This window comes from Ammospiza nelsoni, chromosome 1, assembly GCF_027579445.1.
Source record: "Ammospiza nelsoni isolate bAmmNel1 chromosome 1, bAmmNel1.pri, whole genome shotgun sequence".
NCBI classification, from domain to species: domain Eukaryota; kingdom Metazoa; phylum Chordata; class Aves; order Passeriformes; family Passerellidae; genus Ammospiza; species Ammospiza nelsoni.
This window is the reverse complement of record NC_080633.1, coordinates 52537402-52564150: the sequence shown is the minus strand read 5'-3', so window position 1 is coordinate 52564150 and position 26749 is coordinate 52537402. Positions and strand designations below refer to the sequence as shown.

General features: G+C 41.5%; 1 protein-coding gene across 2 annotated transcripts in view; it reads right to left on the bottom strand.

Moving 5' to 3' along the window:
• Positions 1–793: 793 nt before the first annotated feature.
• Positions 794–26749, bottom strand: part of EGFR (epidermal growth factor receptor) — a 157318-nt gene continuing 131362 nt past the window's right edge. The window contains exons 17-28 of one of the 2 annotated variants that reach the window (XM_059482203.1): positions 25969–26110; positions 24201–24323; positions 22892–22990; positions 18349–18534; positions 14933–15088; positions 14055–14130; positions 12721–12867; positions 10244–10341; positions 9540–9707; positions 9399–9446; positions 9193–9298; positions 794–8168 (exon numbers count right to left, since the gene is read on the bottom strand). In XM_059482203.1, coding sequence (XP_059338186.1) covers positions 7792–8168; positions 9193–9298; positions 9399–9446; positions 9540–9707; positions 10244–10341; positions 12721–12867; positions 14055–14130; positions 14933–15088; positions 18349–18534; positions 22892–22990; positions 24201–24323; positions 25969–26110 — 1726 coding nt within the window. In that variant the 3' untranslated portion in view covers positions 794–7791. The remainder of the gene's footprint in view (positions 8169–9192; positions 9299–9398; positions 9447–9539; positions 9708–10243; positions 10342–12720; positions 12868–14054; positions 14131–14932; positions 15089–18348; positions 18535–22891; positions 22991–24200; positions 24324–25968; positions 26111–26749) is intronic. The other variant, XM_059482213.1, reaches the window with a different exon arrangement.

Genomic DNA, 26749 nt, shown 5'->3' with positions numbered 1-26749 from the left:
AGGAGCTGTGTGGGTTTGTCCCAGGTGCCATGGTAGGTGGTCCAGCTGTGGCTGTGAGCCTCCTCAGGGCACATTGTCTTTTACTGGCCCCCTTGTACATTTCTGATGTGTTCTGATGTAATGATTGGGCATCCATTCCCCAAAGGCTGGCTTTGTTGTTTTCCTGGGTTGAGGTCAGGAGGGCCAGAGGGTGAGGCTTGCTTAGGGCTGCTGTTAATAATGATGGAGCCTATGGAACAGACTTGTATTCCTCTCCTATCCTTTACTAGCAATTTTCTATATCTTAATCTGCCATATCCTGTGCAGGCAGATAGGGAGGTTAAACTGCAGCTGTGTTTCTTTGGCTGTCTTCTATTCTTGCACCCTCTGTCACTTCTCTGTTTATTTGAAGTTGACTGCACTGAACTCAGTGGAATTTCTGAATGCTCATCCTTCCCAAACACCCACACTTTTTTATACTTATATCATTCTTCATTTTAAGTTCCTCTCTTTTGGTGCTTTGAAAGTGGGATTTAGCAAGTCAGGGTCCTAATCCCTCTGGGGTAAATGCAGAGGCATTGCTCTGCCTCTGTCAGATACAGACAACAGCAGTTTCCTGTCTGATAAGGACTTTTAAATCTACAAGTTGCTTTCTGATCTTCAGAGGAGGTGCATAGATGTACAATGTATATTTCAATTTCCTTCTTGATACTAATTATTCTTCTTCAGAGCAATACTAACTTAACTAGAATCTTACCAAGCCAGCTGATTTCAAAGCAGGGGGGAAGGAAATAATGTGCAGAGAGAGCAAATATTTATTTAATTACTTTTATTAAAATAAAAATATCATGCATTAATACGCATTAGACATTTTTGAGAACCAGTAATATGAAGATTAAGACTACATAATTTCTGCATAAAATAGGTTGAGCTGGTAAAACATGCAGCCTATGTACTGGAAGGGTCTGGATGAAAAGATGAAAATGAGAAAGGTGCTATTGTGGCTTTTTCTTTTTTTTTTTCTGTGTACAAAATTAATCTATAAAGAAAAAAATTATTTCATTTACAAATTGTGATACCAGGGACCTATCCAGGCTGAGTGCATACTGACAGTTCCAGCTCCTCTCTTCTTTACTGTCTGGCAATGTATTTTGCTCTGTTATGTTGAAGACCCTGCAATTCCTTTAATCTTTGTCAGCCACATGTTCCACCAGTTGGATATTACACACCATAGTCAGGGTACACTGGGGCTTCATTTGGCTCAGCCTTTGCTAAGAGAATTTCTCTTCCTGCCTTGTATAGTACAACAATTCAAGTCATCAGTGTGACTCTGGTTGAGACTTTATTTTGCCTTGGCTTTGGAAATGGCCAACACTATGGCTTCATATGCCACATGGATCAGCCTTTGAGAGATTGCTTTCACTCTGCTTCTGCTCTTGTCATGGAAGTGAAGTGGGAACCTGACACATAAAAGAGCAGCTTTTTTTAGGCCCTGATAAGCAGCACCTGGGCTTTCATATTGCACTTCCACTGGTCACAAGGGCTGCCTGTATTATTGCTCATATTATGAAACTTCAGCACTGTGCATGCAGAGAGCCAAAGAGTCTTGAAGAGAGGAAAGAGTGCTGTAAATAGCTTCACTAAGCTCTGGATAAATCCTCAAGGTGACAAATTTTACCAGAAAAAAAATATCTAAGTCCATCAATAAAGAACCCTTACTGTGAGTTCTCCTCTGGCTACAAGCTACAAGCTAGCCACTGCTTTTTGTTCCCCCCAAATACAACAGTATATTACAATAAAAGTCCTCCAAAAATTAAAAACAATTAAAATGAATAATATACACCTCATTTTTTCATCGCTCATATACAAACAATCTTTGATCAACAGTATAAACCATTAAACCATATAAAAGTCAAGAGTTTCTTATTTTACAAATAGTGCTTTCATAGTTGAGTAACTTTACAATGTTCTGAGGGTACCATCTGTATCTGTGGATATATTGCTTGATAGTTTATTAAAACCAAGTCATCATACCTTATATTCGGTTGATTGCATCAGTACAAAGCAGCCTAAAATGGGCAGTGGATCCATAGGATCTCTGATTATTGTGAGGGATTTTCAAAAATCACTCAACATTAGCCTTGTTTTATACTCTCAGTGTAATCAATTTCAACATCCCAATTATTTCAAGGAGAATACTATTAGGAATGTAGGATTAAAAAGGGAATGTAGGTATGTGAGCCAAGCCTTCTACCATTGTAGACAACTACTTTGATTATTCCCTTTAATAAAACATGAAGATAACATTGATGGTGGTTGCAAATGCATGCTCTCCAGCTAGCTTATGGGAGGTAAGAAGAGTCTGGATAAATTCCAGCCTGACTGGAAATGATGTACTGTGTTGGCTGTGTAGGAACAACACCTTCTACCAGTACAGTTGTTAGAGGCATTTTTGATTTCTGGTTTTCACCTTATTAATCAGAAAAATCCATTACTTCAAAGTGAGAGATAGAGACCATAGGACCTGTGCTGCCCCATCTGCACCATGTTAGAAGATGACAGCAAAGTTGATGAAGCACCAGTCCCAAATCTTGGCTGAAGGGGTTCAGCATTGTGAATGCTGACTTCATCAGTGCAACAAGTGCTGTGTCTTTTGCCAGGTAGGTCTTCAGTTGCCAATTTTTTCCCTTGGGAAACCCAGTTTTGGAGGCTTTTGAGGGCTTAGCTTGACCACTAACTGTGGGACAGCCAACTAGGGCTGCACTTTTCTCTCCCTACATAAAAAGAAGGGCTTGCACCAACCCAAAATTCTCAGTCCACACGGCCATGGTGATAGAGGTGGTGATCTGCCTACAACAGACATCAGACATAGGCAGGAGACATGGCAGAAAGCAAAGCATATCATGGAAGCTCTGTGATTTCAACTCCCCTGCATAATTGAAGTAATACATAACCAAAAGTGTTACTGTTTTAAAGTCTCACTGCCTGCCTACACACTTCCTCACACAAAGAAGTTATTTTATCATGCCTCATCTTCACATCATCGTAATTTTTTCCTGATACTGAGCCAAAATATAATTTATTTGCTTCTTTTTTCTTGGTCTCTGTTTAGATATTGCATTAAGTGCAATACAGAGTAGAGGTTGTAGGTTTGGCCCTGAAATGATACATGGTCCTGATATTCAGTTTGGTTTTCTAGGGACAGGCCTCACCCTCCTGCCAAGCTCTCTTTGCTCAGTGGAGGTCTGACCCTGCCCCAATGAAGAGTGCAGCTCTGTAGCTCTTCTCTATAAAAAGAGGCTGTGGAAGTGGTGATCAATACCTTATTCCTTTAAAGCAAGAAAACAAGACATTACATCTTTGGTCCTAATTCAGCCCATTTGATAAGCTACTTGAAGGTGTCAAGTTTTTCTTTTGTATAAACTTTTTTCTTTTTTTTTTTTTAATTATTTAAAAAGGCTTCTTGAAAGTTGTATGTCAGAACAAAGAGGGGACACTTATAAGAAGAGAGCTAGAAAATGGGGTCCCAATATAAAAATTTGAATCAGTGGTGATAAAACATTACAAAGCAGTCTTGCTAAGTGTTATACACAGAGTCTGACATTTCATGAGTATACGGTTTCCACCAAGAAGGAGGACAAAGGTACATTTTCATACTTTGTCCTGATTCAAGTGTTTTCTCATAGAGAAACTTTGAGGGAAACAATGGCTGCTTATTTGACAGGCAGTGGTCATACTAACAGAAAATGTGGAACCCTGAATGTGAAAAATGAGCGCTTGTCTGGAAATGCAAAGTTTCTTCTTGACACACTGGAGCACACGCAGACAGACCAATAATACCCCAGGCACCTTGAGATGGGATTTCTTCTATCTGTTTGGGGTCCTGTGACATTGTTGTAACCCTAACTACGTCCCCCAGGGAAGAGAAGAGATACCCCCCCGTAGTAAAAATGCCATGTACATTGGTTTTGGCACAAGCAATCTCTGCAGCCCCCTTCACATCACGCTGGGTTCAGGGACAGCAGCACCTGTACCTGCAGAACAGCCAGTGGGCTCAGTGATGTCCCTGTGCAAACTCAGCAGCTCTCTCAGGTATGGACTGGTCAGCTGCAGCCCTTTCCTGGCATTACTCTCCCTATACAAGTCCCTTCCTGTCAAACAAACCACAGGACCTCATTTCCTAATGCTAGGGCAGGCTTCAAGTCCTGGTGAGGTTGGTGTGATGGGGCATCACCCTGAGGCATTCCAGAAATCACCATCTTCCAACTGCTCTCTCTAAAAAAGCTTACTTCAGTGGTGACTGTCAGCTGGGAACAGTAGCAAGCCCCTGGCCTCTGGATGAATTTACTTGACAAAATCTATTGCAACATGAAGAAAATTTCCCAGAACAATTCCCTTTGCAGCAGAAGAAAACAACCCAAGGCCCACAATGAAATCAAGTGTGCTGACACTGCACACCGTCACTGGAAAACATCAAAGTAAGATGAAGACTCTTAACTTACATTTTCATACACTTAGAAGTTATTAAAAGTCCTAAATTATTATTGCAAAAGGAGTTCTGTAATAACTACAGCTTTATGAGAGATGCTAAGGAATGATTTGTGAGTGTTTTATTTGGTCTTCCATGAGAAATGCAGTAAAAAGGGAAATTTTATCTTTCTCTAGTGGTAAGACTGTCAGCTTTCAGAAGAGGCTTTGGTATGCTACATTTCCCTATTTAGCTGTGTCTTTAAAATCAGCCTTTTCTACCCACACCTTCAGCTGACCTTTCAAGTTATTTCTGGACGTTGATTTATGCTGCTTAACCATGGTCTCCTGTATAAGCACACACAACCTGCTGGGGTCTCCTTGCTGTTTGATGTTCAGTGAGCTGCAATGGGTAAACCAGGGCATTTCTGCTGCTTATTTGTGTTTTGTTGTTGGTTTTTTTTTCCCAATCCTGGTGGAAATGATTTGTTATATTGCTATTATCTGTTACCTGTGAGCATCAGCCTGCACAGCACCTGTGCTTCCAGCCACAGTCATCGCTGCACAGTCCCATCTGCTCCCAGTGCCACTGTATCTGCCCCTGCAGGCACTACCTAGTTTTTATGTTTTGCTGGCTTTTGAATCATTACTGAGCTGCCAGCTTACAAATCATGGCTTACAAGATGCCATTTACCAGAAATACTTCACAATAGAGTTGATCCCGCCAGTCTGGAATCTACATTTGTATCAAGAGTTTGTGGTCCTACATCATCTTTCCTACTTTTTTCATCAAAAACATCAAAGAGAGAGTCTTTCAAACTTAGATTGCTTAATTTTTAGATTAATCTCCTTGTTGCTAGCAATGAACTGCTACTGAATCCCTCCTGAATTGTTTTAAAAGGGTAGGCATTAATCTCTCTTCATGCTACATAATGCTGGTGATACATAATGCCATTTCTCAGTGGTTTTCTTGTTTTAGCTAACAGATTAAACAGATTAAAATCAGTAAATTCCTTTGTGCAGTAGTGTTTGAAAGATTCTGTGGGAGAATATGCACTATGTGATTTTCTAGTGTTCTGCTTGGAGACATAACATCTTCAGCAAATTGAAAAATTATCTGTGAATTCTGTTAAGAACTTTTTTTAGTCTTATGTACATTTCTGCCAGGGCAGTGGGTGGGGAAAAGCATCACTGCCTGTGTGTGCACATGTTACACACTTGTGAGAGCAGCCCAACAAATCTGCTCCCAGGAATGCAAGGAGAAATCTGCTGCTAATTGGACGTGGGAACTGAATTTTGGTTACTGTTTTAAATAAAAGCCATTGATAATCCAAGTCAAACATTGCATCTTCCACACTGCTGTGTCTGGGACTTGGTCATGGTGAGACACATCTACCAAATGGTACAATCTCTGGATTCTGACCCAACATGCCACTTCACCCTGTACTGTAGTGGGACCCATGAGCTGTACACATACAAATGCTAATGCATGTCACTTAAAAAAGGGCTCATTTCACATGACTGAAGGTCTCCTTTCCTCTGTAATTCTGTAAAAACAGTGGTCTAAGCATTTGCTGCTTGATCCTGGACTTCAGATGGAATACCTAAACTGAAACACATTATGATGTATTCTAAACACAGCAACAGCATAAATATGGGTATTTCTTGCTACTTAATATAGGCTACAGATCCTCTCCAAGTCAGCTGCTTATGCTACCCTCAAGCAAGTTGCCAACATTCAACTAGTTAAGAGCCGTTGTCCCCAAATGAGAATTTACTTTCAGATCTAGTGATTTGATTAAAATAGCACTGCCAAGCTGCTGGTGGGATGCATCTAAAGGACTGACTAAATTCACACTTTAGGCACTTTATTCCTCCTACATTCATAAGAAATGTTAGTGATGGAATGATTTTATGGATCACTGGAAAGAGTAGCTGCTTTTGCTGCTGTGACTGATTTATACTGTCAAGCCAAGATCTTAGCCTTGTCTTGCCTGCCTGTACCACACTAATAACCAGAAGATGTTGCTGCATATTTCAGAGAAGAAGTAGGTAACCCTGTGCTTCAGAAGAGGGAGATAATATTTTCCATCACTCTAGATTATTCTTTCTTTCCTTAATTCATTCTCACTGTTCCTCCTGCATTGACAGAATAGTAACTCCAAAGGGACATTTAACCAGCCCCAGCCTACTACCAACAATTGGTAGTATTTTGCCTTGAAGTGAGTGAAATGTACTACTTAGATAGTACCCTTTTTCTTTGCCAAATGTATAAGGGAAAATTATTTCTGCTTTGAGTCCCTTTAAAATGGGAAATAAAGCTGCTTGGCCAGAACTACCTGTATTTCTTGCCTTAGTCAAGTTTAATTTAGTATAGTTCTTCCAGTCTGTCTTGTGAGTGCTCCAATTTGCCACTATTTGCATTTCCTTGACATTTAATTGAAGTCTGTTAAACATTATCTGACACTTCATTTTTCAGTTACGGCAACATCTTTAACAGTTTTGTGGAAGAAGAAAGGCATTTTGACAACTTGACAGCTGCATAAGGGATCAGAACAAAAAAAAGTCTTGGGTTTGACCATCAGAAAACAGACTAGTGAGCACTTTATAATCATGTATAGGTGACTTGGAGGCGTGTTCCTCTTGTCAGTTTGTGGCAGTAGTGGTCAGCAGGTGATGCATTGTGCCATTTTGCTCCTTGTGCTAGTTTTCCCCAGACCAATCCACTCCATACTGCCCTGGGCACAATCGCCCATACGTCCCTCAGATGCACTTCTCACCTTTGGGCCAAAAGGCAGTATATGGAGCCAACTTGTAAAAATCTGGTGGTTTGGAATAACAGTTTCAGTTCCAGGAGATTTGGAACATAATTCTTTTCCCTGCTGGTGATCTGAGCAACACTTAGCAGACGAGCAGTACAAGCATCTGATCTTGTAAAAGATCCAAAACTTCTGTTAGAAACATTTATAAAAATACAGAATGTAGAAAGGAATTTGACTGTACAATGTGTACAGTTCTCGAGTTCATCCCAGAGTGGCTTTTTACCATGCTACCATTTGAAAATTAAAGGAATGCATCCATATTTCTTCAGTCCAGGAAGATCCTGCTCCATCCCAACATGCATCTGAACACAGGCTATGGGCCTCAGTTATTACATGGAAATGGGCAAGGAAAGACCCAAACTACCATCAGACAGGCTTTGCAGTTTCCAAGCCCCATGATGAAAAGCAGAGGTGCTTTTTGATGCATTGTGGTTGCCATTTGCTCTGAGCCAGAGTCCACTCTTGCAGCAGTCAACAGTTCACTTATCCAGCTTGCCTTGCTGCAAGAAGAAATTCTCTATGGTCATGCTGAGGCTTCAATGTATTCACTTTTTGGGGCTGCTACCCTCAAGTACTCTGGGTTTTCTGCTGCAGGAACTTTCAAGAGACCATTAGATTTGGTTTCCTTCGGTAAGAAGTCCTGCTGGTAGTCAGGATTGTCCAGGTTTATTTGGTGGTTGCCTGCCTGGATCCAGTAGGGAGAGCTCTCAAAGACTGTCTTGGTCAGGGGAGACTGGTTGGTGTTGAGATACTCAGGGTTGTCCACAGCTGTGCTGTGTGAATTCTGGTAGCTGGAGTCTGTGGGGACCTTTGAGTTTGCTGTGAGAGAGAAGTTGTTGTAGATTGGATTCTGGACTGCTGAGGCAGATGCTTTCTTGGGCACCAATTGGTTTACATACTCTAGAATAAAAAGAAAATTAAAATGAAAAGGAATGAAAAGGAAGATATAAAATTAATGCAGACATTTGTGTCACTTGACATTTAGTTTCAACCCAGCTGCCACTTGGTCTTTGCACATTGCACGTCTCTGAATTTCCCAGAGTGGAAAAGAGCCAAAGGCAGGGACTGCCACTCTGGGGCACCAAACATGCTGCCCTGAGGTTCACCTTCAAGAGTTTTGTTTGCCAACCAGCAGAAAGATGGCTTGGACCATGAGACAGTGAGATAGCTACTGCTGATTTTAGTGGTGCATGGGTGGCTGTGTCCCAGATAGTGTTCTGAAATGGCAGTTTAGGAGGTTAGCTGCCAGAAGCTGTTTCCCTGGAAAAAATGTTTAGAGATGAGGAAAATGCCTAGAAAATACAGGACTGGCAGTAACAGTGACTCCACGTTTCACGTCAGTGCTATTCCTCACAGGGCCTTTCACCCTTTTTAGCTATGTCATATTCTTGGTTGGGATTTTTTAAGGACACAAAGCATCATCACTGCATTATCCAGCCCCATCTCCCTCAGTGCTCACTGGCTCTCTCTCTGGCCGCCTACACTGTAAGTCCACGTGAAACCATGAACTGCCTTCTGTGGATTAAGTTCTGAAAGCGATGAAACAGCCTTAAAGCACTTTATATTGGTGAAATGGCAAAAAAAAAAAAAAAAAAGAAACCAAAATTTTTAGAGGCTATTTTCTCAAGTAGAAAGCTTTAAACTTATAACCACACATGCTAACTCCCTGCCTAGATGGCACCCGTGGTTAACATAAGGAATCTGGCTCATGAGGGAACTGAAATGAGAAACGGTTAGAAGCAGACAGATAAAGGCTAGGAAAATGGTATGTGAACACTTTTCAACTCCCATTTACTGAGCCAAAAAGATAGAAAGCATTTGAATTGCTTCATTTCTACAGAAAAGGAAGGAAAATTATTATATTTGCAAGCAAAAGGCTTGTGAATGAGTGGCCATGGGATGGAAAAACAGGAAAAGTACTCACCTGGGGCTGGTAGGAAGCTGTCATCTAAGCTGTCCTCCAAGAAAGCTCCTGTTGGGTCTGAGCTATACCTCTGGACAAAGCTGTCTTCCCGCACAGGGTGCCCCTGCTAGGATGAAAGTAGAGAAAAACAATATTAAAGGGACTGATTTGTAGAAGCTGATCCACATAGGAGGATTTACTCCATTATTAAAGGTCATTCCACTTACCCCGTTCCTGTCAATGCAGGTTGTAGCAGAGTTGTTGCTGGTAGCACTCTTAAAAGACAGAGAAAGAAAATACAGACATTATGAGAAGCAGTTCACTCATAAAATTTCATGTCATGTTTCCAAAGTGGAAAATTTTCATACCAATGAACTCAAGAGAGGAGTGCGAGACGTTGAAGGGCTGTTGAAAAAGCCCTGGTGTGGCACGAGGTACTCATCTGCATCCACTATGTCCTCCATGTCCTCCTCCTCCATCAGGGTGCGATAGAACTTGGAGTCCGTAGGGCTGGGCAGGTGCATCCTATCATCTCCCTGTTGAAAAAGTCAGCATGAGATGAGACTTGCAGACTCCTTTCAAGCCCTCATTCTCCCCTTCTCTCTGAGACAAAGTAATTTAACAAGGGGCACAAGATGCAAAATCTTGATTCATTGATTCACAGGATATTCTGAGTTGGAAGGGACCCACAGGGCAAGTCCAATGTTTAAGTAAATAGCTCATTCAGCGATCTGTGCATTTAACCAAATTTACCTAGAGTTTAGGGGAACCTAGACCTGCAATCTCAGTCTATGTGCTGTAAGATAACTGCATTTTGAAGAGGATCAAACTCTGTTCTCCTCTCATGGACTGTTTCTGGTCCTAGACTGAGACCAGTACTAAGAAAATAGTGACCAGTCTTGACATTTTGTTTGTGGCTCTAGTTGAATGAGTTAAAACCTGGAAAGCAACAATAAATCTGACCTTCAGTTATCCATATCATATGTTCTCATGTGCATTACTACTCATGTGTACTACTTTGGGCCTCAGATGAAATGCCCATCAGAGCTCTTCCCACCAGTGTGGTTAGTACCTGTATAACAAGATAGCGTGGAGGGTCACGGGCCATTTTTGAGAATTCAGCTATCAGCTCACGGAACTTGGGACGGCTGTCTGCATCGATCATCCAGCCTGCAGGAAAAGCAATGCACAAACAAAATTGTCTGGGTGATCAAACACAGAGTTTCAAATAAAATATAACAGCAAAAAAGCAGTGCCATGTGTGGAACAAAGAAAGGAGGTACACCTAAGGGACCACCATAAAAAGTTAATTCAGCAGCCACAGGTGTGAATTTCAACATTTAAAATGCAGATCTTGGCAGTTTTGGGAAGACAGAAATAAAACACCATATTGGAAAAACTTCAGGTCTGTATCCACGTGGGCAGGTGGGTCCCACCTGAGGGATAATCCCAATTAGATTGCTTTGAAAAAAGCTCTTGAAGGAGAGGAATCAAACTAACACTGGTGGGTGCCTGCAGAGGCACCAGGATTTGGCTGTCTGACAGTCACTGGACTGCTTCATGAAGTCCTGGGAAGCTTTCAGCAGAAGCCTCCCTCTGTACCAGATGTCTTCTAAAATACAAAACATCCTCACTGGAGACATATTGAAAGATTACTGCAACTAAGCTGTATTTAATTAGTAAACTGACTTCAACAAAAGTAAGTCCTTACAGCTTAGTTTGGATCAATGCTAGAAGAGATTTCAAATAGAGATACTGGAGGTTTTACATGTGATATTAGTTAGGAAACCCACATTTTCTCTAATCAACTAACAGATGAGCTGATCTGAGACTCTTGTGTTTAAAATTAACAATAATAAAGGTCAAGATTAGTATGTCTAGAGGAACTCGGAAGAAACAGCCTATCTATATTAATGGGAAAATGAAGTGGTGATATGCCTTCTGAAATCTGCATTAGACAAAGATCCATGTCAGACAAAATCTCATTATTTCCAGTGACTTTTTACCGTGCTAGAAATATCGTTCCCCACTAATTCAAAAAGAAATGCTTCTTGCTATTAGACAAAACTGAGTGTTTGGGAGTTCGCTGTTCTTGCAGGAGTAGAATCTACTGTTTCTGACTTTCTCTCTAAGTTGCCTATATTTAAATGCCAGTTTTTAAATTTAAAAATTAGTAATAATTTTGCAATTACTTTGAACATTTCAGTTTTTACTTTCTGATTATAAAAGAGGTGACAGGGAATCCTGAATTCCTTTAGATAAAATGGCACAGCTTCAATTGGGTCTGCACTGTAGCCTGCAAACATGAGGTGACCAGAGCAGCAAAACATGTGCAACTGAGTCCTGTGCCAGGAGGAAGGCTCAGCCCCCAGATCCTCACACTCTTGCATTTAAATTCAGTGTAATGGCATGGAAAGGATGGGAACACTCCATTGGCTGTGTTTTACAAGCCACAAGTACCAGATTAGGTGCCTGGCAAAATGCCCCTTTCTACCTCTGGACTGACCCTAAGGAAAGATAGGGGCTGAGGTGTCAGTAGGGGTCAGAATCTCTGAGGAAGAGTTTCTAGGACATTGCTTTGGGGTCTGGGCACCTCCCAGGCTAGGTGCACACTTCTGGATGCAGTTCCTGTTGCCCTGCTGAGCACAGACTCAGGCTCACCTAGTGTGATGCTTGTCCCACCACAGCAATATGTGTGTGCTCTAGGATTCCCCAAAAGTGCTGCACTATGGAGTGTTCTTGGCAGCCTGGCTCCTGTTTCAGGAACAGGTACATGTTGCTCCACTGAGAAGGTCTTAAATGCCACCTAGTGGGCTGCTTATCACATCTTCACAGCAGTGAGCAGGGATGTGGCAGTCATAGTCTAGAGATGTGCAGGAAGCCAGGTTGTAATCTGACATTTAGTATGATGTAGATGGAAAGGGGGTTTGAGGTTCAGAAGCCCTTTGACATGTCCTAAAGCAGCCAAAAACTGCTTCAGAAACTCTGTGCTCTTGAGCTACTATACTGCAACTGCTGCATGCCAAAAAGAGATCAGCCAAAAACGAGGAAGAAGTTTGAAAAGGAAGGCTGAATCCTCATGTGTATCTAACATTATGATTGTGCCTGCAACTCCAGACAGTCCTTTAGTAATAATCCACCTGTGTGCTTGCAGTGGGAAGCACATTAATGATCCAAGGGGGAGCCTGGAGGAGAAGGCAGTGCTGATTTTATTTCCTAGGCATACAAAACCAGAGTATCAGGCAAAATGGTTGGTGTTATGCTCATTTTTAGTCCCTGACCATATAGGTTTAAAATAATTGACATTATCAGTCAGTGGTGTGAGTGGTGAAAAAACCCTTAGTTGGTTGAATGAGTGAGAGTGATTCATGAAGCCACATCCCATGCTCCTAGGTAAAGCTCAGGGTGTGGGACATTCTGGTGTCACCACTCTCATACAACCCTGTTTCTGTATGAACCCTGCCATTACCAGGAGCACAGTATAAAATGCAACTGAGTTACTTATTCAGCTCAGCTTGTGAGCAGCCACAAGCCCAGGTGTGAACTCACATTTGACCATGATCATGTACACGTCGATGGTGCAGATGGGCGGCTGCGGCAAACGCTCGCCCTTCTCCAGCACGGAGGAGATCTCACTGGCAGGGATCCCTTCATATGGCTTGGAGCCAAATGTCATCAGCTCCCAAACTGTCACACCTGCAGGGTGGGAAGAGAAGATCATGAAAGAAACAGTCAGGAGCTGGACTGCTCTGCATAGGTGTGGAGAAGTAGAAAGCAGAGAGGGGTCCCCGGGAAGCACTGTTTTGCCAGAACTCCAACCTGAGAAACCATTTTCTGCCATGATTTTATAAAGAGATTATATATAACACTTAGAAATAATCCTGCTTCCATTTAAGGTTTTGCTTTTTTCCTTTTTTTTTTTCTTAATCTCAGCTAATATATCAGTGTTGAACATTCTACAGGCTTCCTGGCCCCACAGAAAGGAAATGCAGGTTACTGTCTCCCAACTCCAACACAGCAAGTGGTTTTAAAAATGGAAGTTCTCTTTTTGTTTGAAAACAATCTCTCTGGAGACGAGCAAAAGCAGTTTTTGAAAGACGTGTAAACCATCTGCCTAAGCATCATTTGCTGACATACCATGGACTCTTGTGATGTAGCTGTTGTGATTGTCCAGTAGCTTAGGATACAAAACAAGATTTTGGATACCAAGATACATAAATGGATTAAGAAGACCAGAGGCCGTACTGTTTCAAAAAGGACGTAGGATCTGACCATCTGCATTAAATATTTTCCAGGAATATAAGAGCCCATGGGGGAAATTTTGCAATAGGTTGCTTTGAAAAGTTTCCTTTCTGCTCCTTTCTTTCAAGCTGGCTTTATGAACTATACCAAATACAAAATAAATTCTCTAAGGAGGTTATCACACTGCTTCCCTTTTAGCATTGTCCTCCCATTACCAGGACAGCATGAGCATTTTTGGCCTCAGCAGAGTTACACTGATTGACACCAACTGATAGTGTGGCCCGTGATTTTAAATCCTCCTTGTTATCCATCTTTATTGCCAGCTCAATTATATTTCCTGTGAAGCTGCTGAAGAAAAACTCTAACAGAACTTCAGCAAATAGACCAGAGTCTCCTACCTGTGGCCCTTTTCAGGGGAGGGCTGATTACCCAAAGCATATTCTGTGAAACATCTTACACCTCACTCACATGCAGTTTCATGGGGATTTTACTTTGTTGAATAGGTGATTTGGGCACTGTGTTTATATATTTGATCTCTTGTTCTTCTCACAATGCCAAGTAAAAAGGCCAGTATTGAGTCACCAGCAAATAATGAAATTTTCCAATCCATCTGCAATTATTGTAACTGCTTTTAAACTCACCATAACTCCAAACATCACTTTGATGAGTGTAAATCCGGTGTAAAATTGACTCCAATGCCATCCATTTAATAGGAACCTAGGAAAATTCACAAAGAATCCTTAAGAGGCTGACCCAAAATTTATCAGGAATATTTACCACCAGGTGGTGTGTAAATCAATAGCTTGGTTGCAGAAGGAAAAAAAAATGAAAACAGCCAAGAGAAGTATCTGAATGGTAGAACAGGCAACTTTTGAGTTCCCCTTTATTATTTTCATATGTTGTAAAGAATCTGGAAACGTGGAATAGTAGGTGTATCAAAAATATCTCTTACTGAACAGTTTTACAGTATTTTTAACAGTCAAATAACTACTTTTTAGCCTTCTATCAGAAAAGGACACAAATCCAGTCTTAGGCTACATGACTGATCTACACTCATATGGTTTCAATTTATGGCCTCTGCAATATTTGCAAGCAGCTTCTCTTTAATTTCTCAGCAGGACACGTTCTCTCCATCAGCGCGCAGTACAACACAAAAGTGTGTTGAACCAAGTCTGACGGGTATTTCTTCTGCAATAAATATACAACATTCCCTTTCTCTTTATAAACTGCACAGTCTTATTGGTGTTGGCTACACTGATGAATTTTCCCAGACATTCTGGGTGGGAATTTCAAAAGCATTTGCTGCTCTGCTACCTCCGCTCCCACTGCAGTCCCACTGGCCTGATGCTGCTTTGGCTGATTTCAGAGGACTTCCACAGGCTTCAAAGGCAGCATGCTGGGATGGCAGCTGAGAGCTTTGAAAAACACACTCTCTTTTTCCTCCCCTCTTTGTCTGAGGCTTGTGTGCAAGCACAAACACCAGCAAATGAGCAGTAGTTCATTGTGCAGCATGCTTTACCTTGCCTCCCTCAGCATGATATTCCTTCTCATCTGCCCCGAGCAGCTTTGCCAGCCCGAAGTCCGTGATTTTCACATGCTGAGGGGTCTTGACAAGGACGTTCCTGGCAGCAAGGTCACGGTGCACCAGGCGCCGTTCCTCCAGGTAGTTCATTCCCTGCAATGTAACACACTGCTGGTCAGCTCTCACAGGTACACTCAAGTCACCAAACCTCAGCTGCTCTGTGGTAACCACAGACACCACCATAAACACCTGGTGAGTTATCCCACCGCACTCTCCATTTAGGTGATGTTTATTGCAGGGGGAGGATGAGGGTTACTATTGCAACATTATTGACTGTTACTATTATCCCGCAGGAACCTTCTTGTGGGTCCAGGCACTGGTGGAGTGATGAAGGAAAAAGACGCAGTAGTGGGTAGAGTAGTTAGTAGCAGGGCATCTGGTTCCTTTGGGACTTAGTTCAAGAAATACAAAATCAGGATGGAACTTACAAATAAAGAGACAAAGTCTTCTTTCGGCTGCACTTGTGCAAACCCAATGAGTTCAGTAGAGCACAATACAGAGTAACTACCCCCTGCCGTTAGGTACACACACAAACCCTGCAGAGGGTATTTAGACAACTATTCAATGTTGCTCATACTGGGGTTTATTACAGGCAGCATACTCTGCCTTCTTCCTGCTAACAATGAGGCAGTCCACTGCAAAGGTAAAAATGGGGGGAAAACAAACAAAAAAAAAATTCGTACTAGGTCTGAACTCAGAGCTGCATCCATTTTCCAGTCTTCTTTGAAAAAGGCAAGTTCTTCCAGTTTCACTGCCTCCCATGATTAGGCTGGATTTGCCATAGCATACGTGCTTTTTTGGTACAACTGCCTCTCAAGGAAGAACATAACTAATTGTGCTGGTTTGACTTCTAAAGCATAAATTTAACAGCTATGTTTCTGACCACAGAGGTTACTCCCCTTTCCCTCAACATCAGTCTCTTGGTATATGAAATCAAGAAGTTCATGATTTCCAAGTTTCCTACAATATCTTTTCCAAAATGTACTATTAATCCCAGTCCATGCATTTCTGCTGGTGGTAGCTTGTGCCCTTGTATTTTTAGGAAGAGAATTGATTAAAAAAATACTTTTAACCTACAGAGTTAGCACCAAAATTATTGTGTTGATGTGATGGAAAAGGACTGGAGGGAATAATTGCCTTCCATCCTCCACCCGATTCCTAAGCCCACTTCTAAGCTGGACCACCATCGAATCCTCCTTCCAAGTCCCTCAGCAGAACTTCACCCATGCACTGCTAATGTTGCCAAAACAAACCACCCAAACAAACTGGCACAGAGCCACCACGAGCGTGCACTGAATCACACAAATAGACCTTTAGCAAGCAGAGCTCTCGGAACAAAAACTTCTGAGCTGCTAACAAAAACCAGACTACCTTAAAAAAAATAATAATTGCGTAATCTAGCCCCAGTAGGACAAAAAATGCACTGCTAAAATTGACTTGCTGCAGAGGCTAATAAGACTCAGAGCTGTTGAAAGGCAGAATATCAGTGTCACACTAAGCTGTTTAGGGTGCTGATCGCTGAATACTCATGCACGTGCATAACCATACACCAAAAATGTTGAACTGCCAGCTTAGAAAGTTCAGCCGATCTTTAATTGTGTGCAGGCCTGGAGTTTAATCTATTTTTCATCACTAAGCATGAGACCCTTATGTTCAAAGAGTTCCTTCACACTGTTTCTGCACATGGAGTATTTATGCTATCATAACATCTTGCCTGGAAGAGAGGACTCCATACCTCAGGAAAAGATAATGTTTGTAAAAGATGCAAAGAAAACTTATTTCAAAGCTGTGAAAACAGTAACGAAAATAAGCTTCCCAGGGAGCTTGCCTCCTGCTGTTTAGTTACCAGACATGTATTTGTTTCAATTCTTTTTTCCACTCAAAAGTAAAAAATTTTTAAAGTGTCAGAGAATGTTCAAAAATCTGACAAAACTTTATCAGAGTAGTAATACCAGACACATTGGTGGGAAAAAGCTGTACATAAGATTTATGAGTGCTTTGAGAAGAACTTCAGTGGAGTAGCACAAAGGAGTTATGTTGAAGGTCAGGCATTACTGGAGAGGGTAGAAGCTGCTGTGGGCAAATGTTGAACCGCCATGAAAAAATCAAACGGAAGCAAACAATTGTGAATGAGAACCTCTCGGGCAAGCAATGCCCCAAAGACCCATCTGGGGATACATTTTGCCACCTTAAAAATTAACAAGAAGAAGGAGGAGGAAGGAAATTTAGCCTCCAGTTCACCCTCCAAAGAGACTGGAACCAGGACAGAGCAGTAATTGATATTAGACAAGAAAGCAAAAGAGTCACAAAAAGTCACAAAAAAAAGCAGCTCACATCCCAGGTGGACACATAAATTAGATTTCACTTGTTGTGGAGCAAAATGTAAAAAAGGTGCACTGAGATGAAAAGTGCTCTATAGACATTTGGTGGATACATTTCTGAGGTCCTCAGCATGCTTCCTGAAAGCAAACCATGGCTGGGCGAGCCTGGCATGTACACAAGGTCTCAAGGGACCAATAAGTTTTTAAGTGTGTGGTTTTCCTGCAGACCAGCATTCCTGAAATAAATAGCATTAAAGCAACCATGCTGTGTGGACACTGCCATCTCATATGATGAATCTCCAACAAATTGCAGCTATTTTTTTGCTGATTTTGCATTGTTTTTCTATATTTGCAAATAGCTAACCACCATCCAAACACAGCATATTGGTCTAGAGGCTGTATTGCAGTTCCTCTGCTGCTCTTTGGCAAACAGTACCAGGTATGATAATAAGACTTTTATGGCCATTGCAGTTAGATTACAGACCCCAGGTCAGCATTTGTGAGTTACAGAATAGCTCTGGGGTGCCTGAATGCCTTTTGGTGAAAGCCAGCCTGAGCAAGGATGGAGCTGGTATTCAGTAGTCAGCAGTTTTGATCCCTGGCCTAAGAGATTTCAGCATGAAAATCTTCAAGGCACACAAGAAGATGTATTCAACATCACTGTCCTGTGACCTAGCCCAAAGAAATCCACTGATGGAAACAGCATTTTGCTATGGAAATTGGCAAATTCTTCTATTGCCTTCCCTGCTGCCTGTGCTGCATCACATTTGCATTGCATTATGCTTTCAATACCAGGTGCTTGGTTTGGACATAAATGTCTAGGTGATAATATTAAGCTGCTTAGAAGCATTTTGAAGAATAGTTAATGTTTGCTCATCAGCATGAAAACAGTAAATTGTTCAAGAAAAAGTAACTGCTTACTGCCATGTTTAAGATACCTATGATCCAGGTGGCGAAACAGAAAGATTTGCAGAGACAGGTAATTACATGCTGTCAGACCTCTGAGTTTAGCTGATCTGGAGCTGTGCTTACCTTTGCAATCTGCACACACCAGTTGAGGAGGTACTGAGAGCCGATGTTGTCCTTGTGCTCCCGGATGTAATCCAGGAGGCAGCCGTAGGGCATCAGCTGGGTGATGAGCTGAACGGTTGAAGTGAGGCAGATTCCCAGCAAGCGACACACATGAGGATTGTCAACACTAGCCATCACATAAGCTTCCTGAGAAGAAAGGCAAAAGAAGAAATGTGGAACACTCTCCTTGGCATGACATGAATATTTGGAGGCAGTTTAAAATAAGTTGGTCATCCAAGAAGTTGCTAAAATACTATATGCAAACTCTGTGTCTCATATCACATGCAAAATACACATATTTCCCATTCTACAGACTGACTATTTTCCATTTAGTGGAATTTCCAGATTTTGAACACCAAATCATCACTGAGATTCTACAGAAGAACCAGTCTCTCACTACTGTACACCAAGCAAACATCGGACATAAAATCCTGGGAGATTAAAACTTACAGACCAAGGAGGAATTACCAAATTGAACACCAACTGGAAGCTGAGGGGATTTCATAATTTTGAGCACCTAACTGAAAGGGCAATACAATTTAAGAGCATTGCTTTTTTCTCCACAGACCTTTTAATGAAACTGATTGGAAATCAGTATTTTTGAGAATTCTGCTCCCCTGTCAAGGTTGGTACTAACCCAGAAAGTCAAAGTTGTCATCTAGAAAACGACTGACCGTCTCATTCTTTAAGAGACCATGTTCTTCTTGACCATGTTGTTCTTCATTCCATATCAAACCAAATAGATTAATAATCACTTCACTGCTTTAGAAGCTTGAATGCTTTTCTTTAAGTAACAATGATGAAAATACTGCCATCAGTTGGAAAAGCTGGTTTAGAGTCATATAGCAATGTAAATTATACTAGAAAGGTACTTGGAATGTGGGAGCCCAAGCATTACAGACCCTTTGGTCAATTGGAATTTTGGGGTTTAGTTTCATACATATGTGAAAAACTCTTTTTTCAAATATGGGTACACCTTGTGTAGCTTTAGGTACCTGTCTACAGCGCCCAATATACCTCCTCTTCTTTTGTTCTTCCATGGGAAGGGAAAGACCCCTTCAAGGGCGGGTTCAAATACATTATTTAACATAGCCATGGAGTAAAAATTCCTGATCTCATGGTTTTTGTATGCAAAAACTACTTATAGATTGAATTTTAAGATCTGTATTTATACTCAAATCCACTCTAGAGTGCCAGCTCAAAGAATGGATTCCAGGGGAAAAAACAGAGCTGCAGTTGTTTGGTTTCTTTAACTAAATTTGTGTCTGATTTACAGTATGTCACTTTTAGATATTTTAAAAGTTATTTGATTGAAAAGCAAGACAAGGGGAAATGAATGGGAATTTTTCCATTCAGTGAGCAGGTCAGCATCTTGATTCAGCATCTGGAGTAACACCTACTAATCACCCCTTGGCAATTCAGGCTAGCAGTCCCCCAAAGCCTAAAATCATATTGAAGACATGAATAGTGCAAGGGAAAGAGAAAATCTGCTCTTTCTAAGAGCTTAAGAAAATAAATACCAAAGCACTTTACTCATCATCTAGCAAGTTCCATAGATGTCACATAGCTCCATAGCTGGTGAGAACTATTATTAAACAAAGTTATTAAGGCAATGATGTTCAAGAAATAAGCAACCCCAATTCTTAAGCAATACTTTCTGGCCTCTGGGTCGTTGCTTAATGGGCCAGCCTAAGCAAAACATGATGTAATACAGCCTCTTTTGAGGTACTAGTTCTGCATTTGGTATCCCTGTTTTGGAGCCGTCAGAATGAAAATGGCCTCCAGGCAGATAGGTTAAATAGGATCTCCACCAGATTTAGTAAGAGCTTGTAACCTGCTTCATGATGTGGGCATATCATTGACCAACAGCCCTCTGCCATGGATAGCACTGATTGTGTGGGCTAGCTCAAGGAAAGATAAAGCAGGAACATGATCTGCTATTCAGTTTGTATATATTTGTGGCATAATTTGTTAGAGATTCTTCCGAATTTGTTATCCAATTCTCAGACATAAGCAGAGACTAAAACAACTCTATTTCCCTATGCTTCCAAACTGAGCCATTGCAATGATGAAGGATGCCTTGCTTCCTGCTGGGATTCAGATCCATATTGTATTCATTTTGGCAGGTCAGGGCGGGTAGAAGACTGCAGAGCAGGAGCTGTTCTCACTGCCCATCTGCTGCACAGCCCCCGCGGGGCTGACCCAGGGGCTGAGCACCGGGACGGGGTGGGCGTTTGGGCCACAGCCTTCGGAGAGCATCCAAGTGCTGATTGCCTCTTGCATTTGGTACTGCAGAGCAAAACAGGCCACTGCCTCCTCCTTGCAGAAAGCAGAACAGAGCTATTGTGTGGCTGTGGGTCCCTCTAAGTAGCCCAAGACATTAAAGTGGGTCTTTGTTTCAACTGTTTATCTTGGAAATCTCTTCGGGTGCGCTCTGACCTGCTCCAAGTATGCTTGGTATTTAACAACAACCTTCTCAATTAACCCTAATAAAGTCAGCCAGAGCTTGCCTGTGCTTGTTTTATACCTAGTGTGATTCTGTAAGACAAATCATCTTTAATTAGACATTATTATCTTTGAGGTTCCAGTGACCTTGGAAAATTGGTTGTGTAGCAAAAAGTCTGTTTTGAGAAGTGCTTTTGGAGTCATCCCTCTGGCTTCTTTCACTAGTTCTGTATTTTTTTTCAAAAACTTAATTCTGAAATACAGAGTTTCACTGACCAAATTATCTAAAAATTAATAGGATTGGAAAAGCAAGAGCTTTTTGATAAACATCCTGATTCAAAGGGAAAGAGAATGTGGGGATTTGCTACAGAAATTTCTTTTAGAAGAGAATGCACTTTGATACCACTCAAGAGCACACAGTCCCTGCATCTACTGCCCTGTCCAGTGATCTTGATCTGCTGAAGGAAGGATGAAGTACTGTAGGTTTGTTGACTAACCCTTTCTCCAGGATACGTGCCTTCGGGAATTTAATGCAGTTAAGTCCAAAGCATCCTTTGTGAACACTGTGCTATGCTCCTCATCACTGTGAAGAGCAAGTGGTGGGCCAGAGCTCTGGGCAGGCAGTTGAGCAGCATCTCTGCCAGCTCCCCAATGCAGGGAATGTCAGTGAAGGGAGGGAGGGGCAGGAATGAGGGCCACATAGGTAAGACTTGGGGAAGGGCTGAGACTTGTCTGGAGTCTAACTAAACTAAAACCAAAATGGATATTGCTTCCTGTATGGATTTGGAGATGGACCACCAGTTCTTCTGCACTGCTGCAATATGCCTATCAAATCATATGGTGCATAACACACAATCTGATGAAGCAGAGTAATGTATTGGAATAACACTGTTTATTCAGGGTGACTTGAAAAATCCAGTGAGCTTTATTATTGTCAGTAGCACGAATGGTGGTTTGTTCACAGACATTTATCCTGAGACTTCTCACTACAAGGATGGGCTTTTTGTTAAGATCTTTACCACCCTCAGCCATCTGAGATGAACCTTCCTACCTGAGGTGTCATTTGCTGACCAAAGCTGGATTGAAAAAAAAAACCAGCCTTCTACATTCAGTCCCTACCAAAATAAAAAAAATCCACAATTTTCCCCATGGCTGAAGGACTTGTGTGCTTGATTAACAGCACCATCAATTCCAGACAAACAGGTCCATTTGGGACATACCAGGGACAGGACAGAAACAGACAGACAAATTCTTCTTGTTGCTTAAGACTGAACCACAGCATGTGAAATCTGAAGTTACACTCAACTTCTGAGTGCTCCTCTCCTCACTCAGCAGTCTCCTTGTACACAAATTTATATATCCTGGGTGCTGCATGTTCCATGGCTTTGGTTCTAGTTAAGATTTTCATAAACTCCAGGTTCAGGAAACTTTGTATTTAGGACTCTGGCTCACTCATTGTAAACTCAAACATTTATGAACTCCTAAATCAGTGTCCCACAGCATTTTCTCCTGTTTTCTGAAGCTATGAGCTCTATCCAAACAATAAAATAAAAATTCTAAGCTTCTGTCATAAGGTGAGATAATTTCTTGCATTCTATGGCAGAGAAATCAGACAGCTGGCATTTTAAAATTTTATTTTGGATTTATAGTTAATTTAATTCTATTTAATCAAGCAACCAGTTTATGACAACCTGCAGGATTCATAAATCACTAGGTCTGTTGTTATTTGGCTTAGTTGTACCACCATAATGACAATGAAGGCTACAGCTTAAGGTCTGAAATATCAGAATGAAAAAAAAGAGAAGTAGTTGTAAATGTATGGTCCTGACTACTCCTTAGGTGCTACCCCACAAGTATGAAATCTGTATTGGGATTGGGTTCATGAGAGACACAAAAGCACTTCACAGACTGGGCGGCAAAGTGCAGAACTTCTAGAGGGACAATTGAGTTCAGGATGCAAAATATTTCTTCCCACACAAATTCCTGAAACCCCTCTAGTTGTTAGAGAAGAAAATCCACAGACCACTGGCAACTTGAGAAAACAAACATGAAAACTCACATCAAGTATTTCCTTGTTGGCTTTTGGTGATGTAGCCTCTCTCAACTCTTTAATGGCAACAGGAATTTTAACCTTCTCTCCTTCTGGGATCCAAAGTCCCTCCCAAAAAGAAATACAGAGGGTTATTCAGTCTCATACCTAACAGGTTAATTCTCACAGTTACATATATATTTTACATCTTCTGAGTAGACTTAAATATTCTGAGCAATAGAAAGACATGGCAGACAACAAAAGTATGCAAAAAAATGTGTCTTGTGGGTATTACCAAATTCCTGTTAATGGGGTGGTACTTCTTTTTCAGTCACCTCTACCATACTTTCTTGAAAAAACATGTTCATTACTATGCCTCTGTAAGTAGCCCAAGAGAAGCATAAAGAACAACATTTGTGGATGGAAATCTAACTAATTAGAGCTTCACAGCAACTACATATGCAAAACCTTGCCACTTCCAATTTATAAATCACGGGATGAAAAAAATTAGCATTTTCTCATTAAAACCAGATGGCACCTGTGCTGTACAAATAATCCAGCCATACACATGCAGTGGCAGGGAAGTCTGTGTCCCACTGGTGCAGTGCTCTACATCTGAATTGTCAGGAGGCCATTTAGGTGGCAGGTCAGCAGTGTGGCACTGGGAGGACGTGCTCCTGAAACCCCCAGCAGTGCAGGTGCACATCTTTTTGTGCCCCTGAAGTTCCTAATCATAGCTGGAAGCCTGATTTGGAATATAGAGCTTTATAAAGAAATATGGGAATCTACAGTTAATGGAAAAGCCTGAAACACATATCCTGAATAAAAGGAGGAACTTAATGAAGAAGCACAGAGGATAAACAAACACCAAGAGAAAAAATAACTTGTCAACCCACACAGCTGAAGGTGTGCAGACGCTTTCACACATCTGAACCAGTTCTAATGAAAGAAAGATTGAACGTTATAAAAAGAAGATCCCAGATGACACAGAAAAATGGTTTTGCACTGAGCTAATCACAATGCATTTCTTTTTCTTCTTAATATTTACAGTGGGGTGTATTTGACTATGGTAAGTTTTAGGTCATGATCTTTGTTCTCCAGGTTCATTAGTATGACTTTGGCAACATTTTATGTAAACCTGCTCCTGTTAGCCAATTTCTAACAAAACTAATGATGATTGAATAATCTCTCTACCCTTCAAAGGATAGATACATGCTGTAAAATCTAGTTTAAAGAAAAAAATCTACACAATGATTGAAGCTCCCAATTCTTGCTTTGTTTGGGTGGCTTCTGCAGGAGGGTGCAGGATGAAAAGGGAATAGAAAAACAATGATCTTACCTTATAAACAGTGCCAAAAGCTCCGGAGCCTAAAACTTTGACCTTTTTAAATTCTGTTTCCTTTAGAATTCTCAGATGAGCCTGGTTTGGTGCCTCTCCACTCGGTGTCAGTGGTTCAACAAGCTGGCGCAGAGAGAAGATAATGTTAGAAGGTTACACAGTCTGGAAGGTTGAACACTTTGGGGAAGTAAATAAATCCTTCATTTAAAATTATGGACATTTGATGCCATGTGAAGTTTTTGGGAGGATAGCTCTGCTCTGACTTGCAGGAATAAATACCTGCTCCAAAAATCAAGCATGGAGTGGCAGCTGCCATTTTGAAGGAGAATGAAGGGATACCTCTTCTCAAATGGAGGCTATGACTTCAAAGCCTTGAAATACATGGCATGAAAAATCATGTAATTACCACAGATGCTAAAGGAGATTATTTTTGTTTTGAACTTGTGAATAAATTATTAAAATGTTTAAAATAATGGGCAAGAATCACCTGGAACCTTTCATGTCTGCTCTTGTTTAACTGGATAAAATTCCCAGGGTACCAGTGGTTCCCTCAGATCACACAGTGTACAAGCAGCAATTGAAATTCTGACAGTGGTTCTTTCCTCAAAAAAAAGGATGTTGAATTGCCTATTGATTTTTTCAAAATTTTATCTTAGCCTTATTGCAAACAGTAGTAATGCCCTCCAAAGATATTTAATTCTTTTATGATGCATAAGTCAGCTTTTTCCTCATGTTATTTGTTTTGCTTTTTCTTCAAATGAAACCATATTTAGCTAGATTCAATCTGATTTTAGAGGACCAGCACCCTCTCAGTTGTGATGAAATATCCTCATTTTGAGGAGTCCAGAGGGTACAATATGAGCTGAGCAGAAATTGAACTCTACTATCACAACTGCAGAATACAGCAGTATGTAAAATATAGTTTCATAGTGCAATGAAAAACAAGCCAGCTTATCTTTTTCTTCTTTTTTTTCTTTTTTAAGGATATTAGCAGCTGACTCTGCAAAGCTGGCAAGTACAGAACAAAGCTACAATTGGGATTTTAGCAGAATGTTAAAAATAATTGGCTAATTTACTAGAACCAGACTAGAAAGAGAAGGGGGCTAACCACAAAAGAGCGGCTTCCACACAGGATTAGGAATTTTGCTGTATATGAGGTATCCAGAGGGTGATGCTGTAATGCACACAAAAACAAAGAGCAGTGCAGAAACCTTGTTCATGCCCAACAGGGTGAACCATTCACTTTGATGGCTTTGTGGGCTTTTTGTGCTAAAACCAAACCAAAGACAAGACACAAACACTTCCTCAATTCCTTTCCCTCCTCTCCTTTTTTTTCCACAGGATCAAGGGGGAAATACTTTCAAAAGCACCCCAAGCTGCCAGAGAAGCCCCAAGGCTTGTCTGGAGGGACACACGATTTGAGGCTGAAGGTCTACGCAGGAATGTAGTACGGATCAGCAAACACATTGCACCTCAACCTGAAGGTGTAGTTTTTTCTGGGCAGACAAAAACTGACTTTCCTTGGGATTGAGACATCCAAATCCCTTAAATATTTTGCAAATGATACTCAGAGGGATCAGATTTGAGATTGGGAAGGTGTTAGGTGCATGCCGCTCCTTTCCTGAGTGGTGTGGCAACGCCAGATTCCCCATCCCAGGGGATGGGTGAGCTACAAGGGTGCAGGACACAGATGCAGGGTGCTTTAATCCTCTGGCACAAGGAGCAGGACCCAGTGGGCCAGGTGGATCAGGGTGCTGGCAGTGCTCACCTCCCTCTCCTGCAGCAGGCGGCGCAGCGTGCGCTTCCGGACGATGTGGCGTCTGCGCAGGTACAGGCCGATGCCCAGGCCCACCACCACCAGGCACAGGAGCCCTCCCACAACACCCGCTGCGATGGACGGGATCTTGGAGCTGCAGCACAGCAGGGCACACAGAAAGAGAAAAAGATTCTTAGGTGCTAGACTTTAAAGAAGCCCTAGAGAGGTTGAAGGAAGACTTATGTTTTGATCAGACTCTGGATGCCCACATAAGCCTATTTGACATTTCAGATTTCTTGGGCACCTATATTTCTAAGTTCCTCATCCAGTAATCTGTCTAAAGTGGTGCTTAATTTCCATCAGGGCTTCAACCACAACTCTTCATTCTTCCCTCAAACTCATAATTGGAACTGATCCTCATAGCTTAAGTGAGGGGATTTCTTCTCCCTCCAACAAACCCACCTCTTGGGATCTTTTGGTGGTCACTGCAACCCTGAGAGATGTTAAAAGTCTCTTTCCCAGCCCAAGCACTTGAAGAATGAGTTGGAGCTCTTCAGTTCTTGGTCTCAAGGTTGTTTATTGAGTCTTATCTATAAAAAATTTTCTCCTGTCCTGCCGAGGTCTGTCCAGCAGGACAGTTCCATGCATTCTGCCTGCCCCCGGAGCAGTGTTATGTCTTTATACTAAAAACTACGTGTACGATGTTTACAATTACTTTCCAGTACCTATCACCTATGTTAGATGGTGAGCTTCTACTCTAGACCAATCAGTAAGTGCCAACATCATAGCAGAA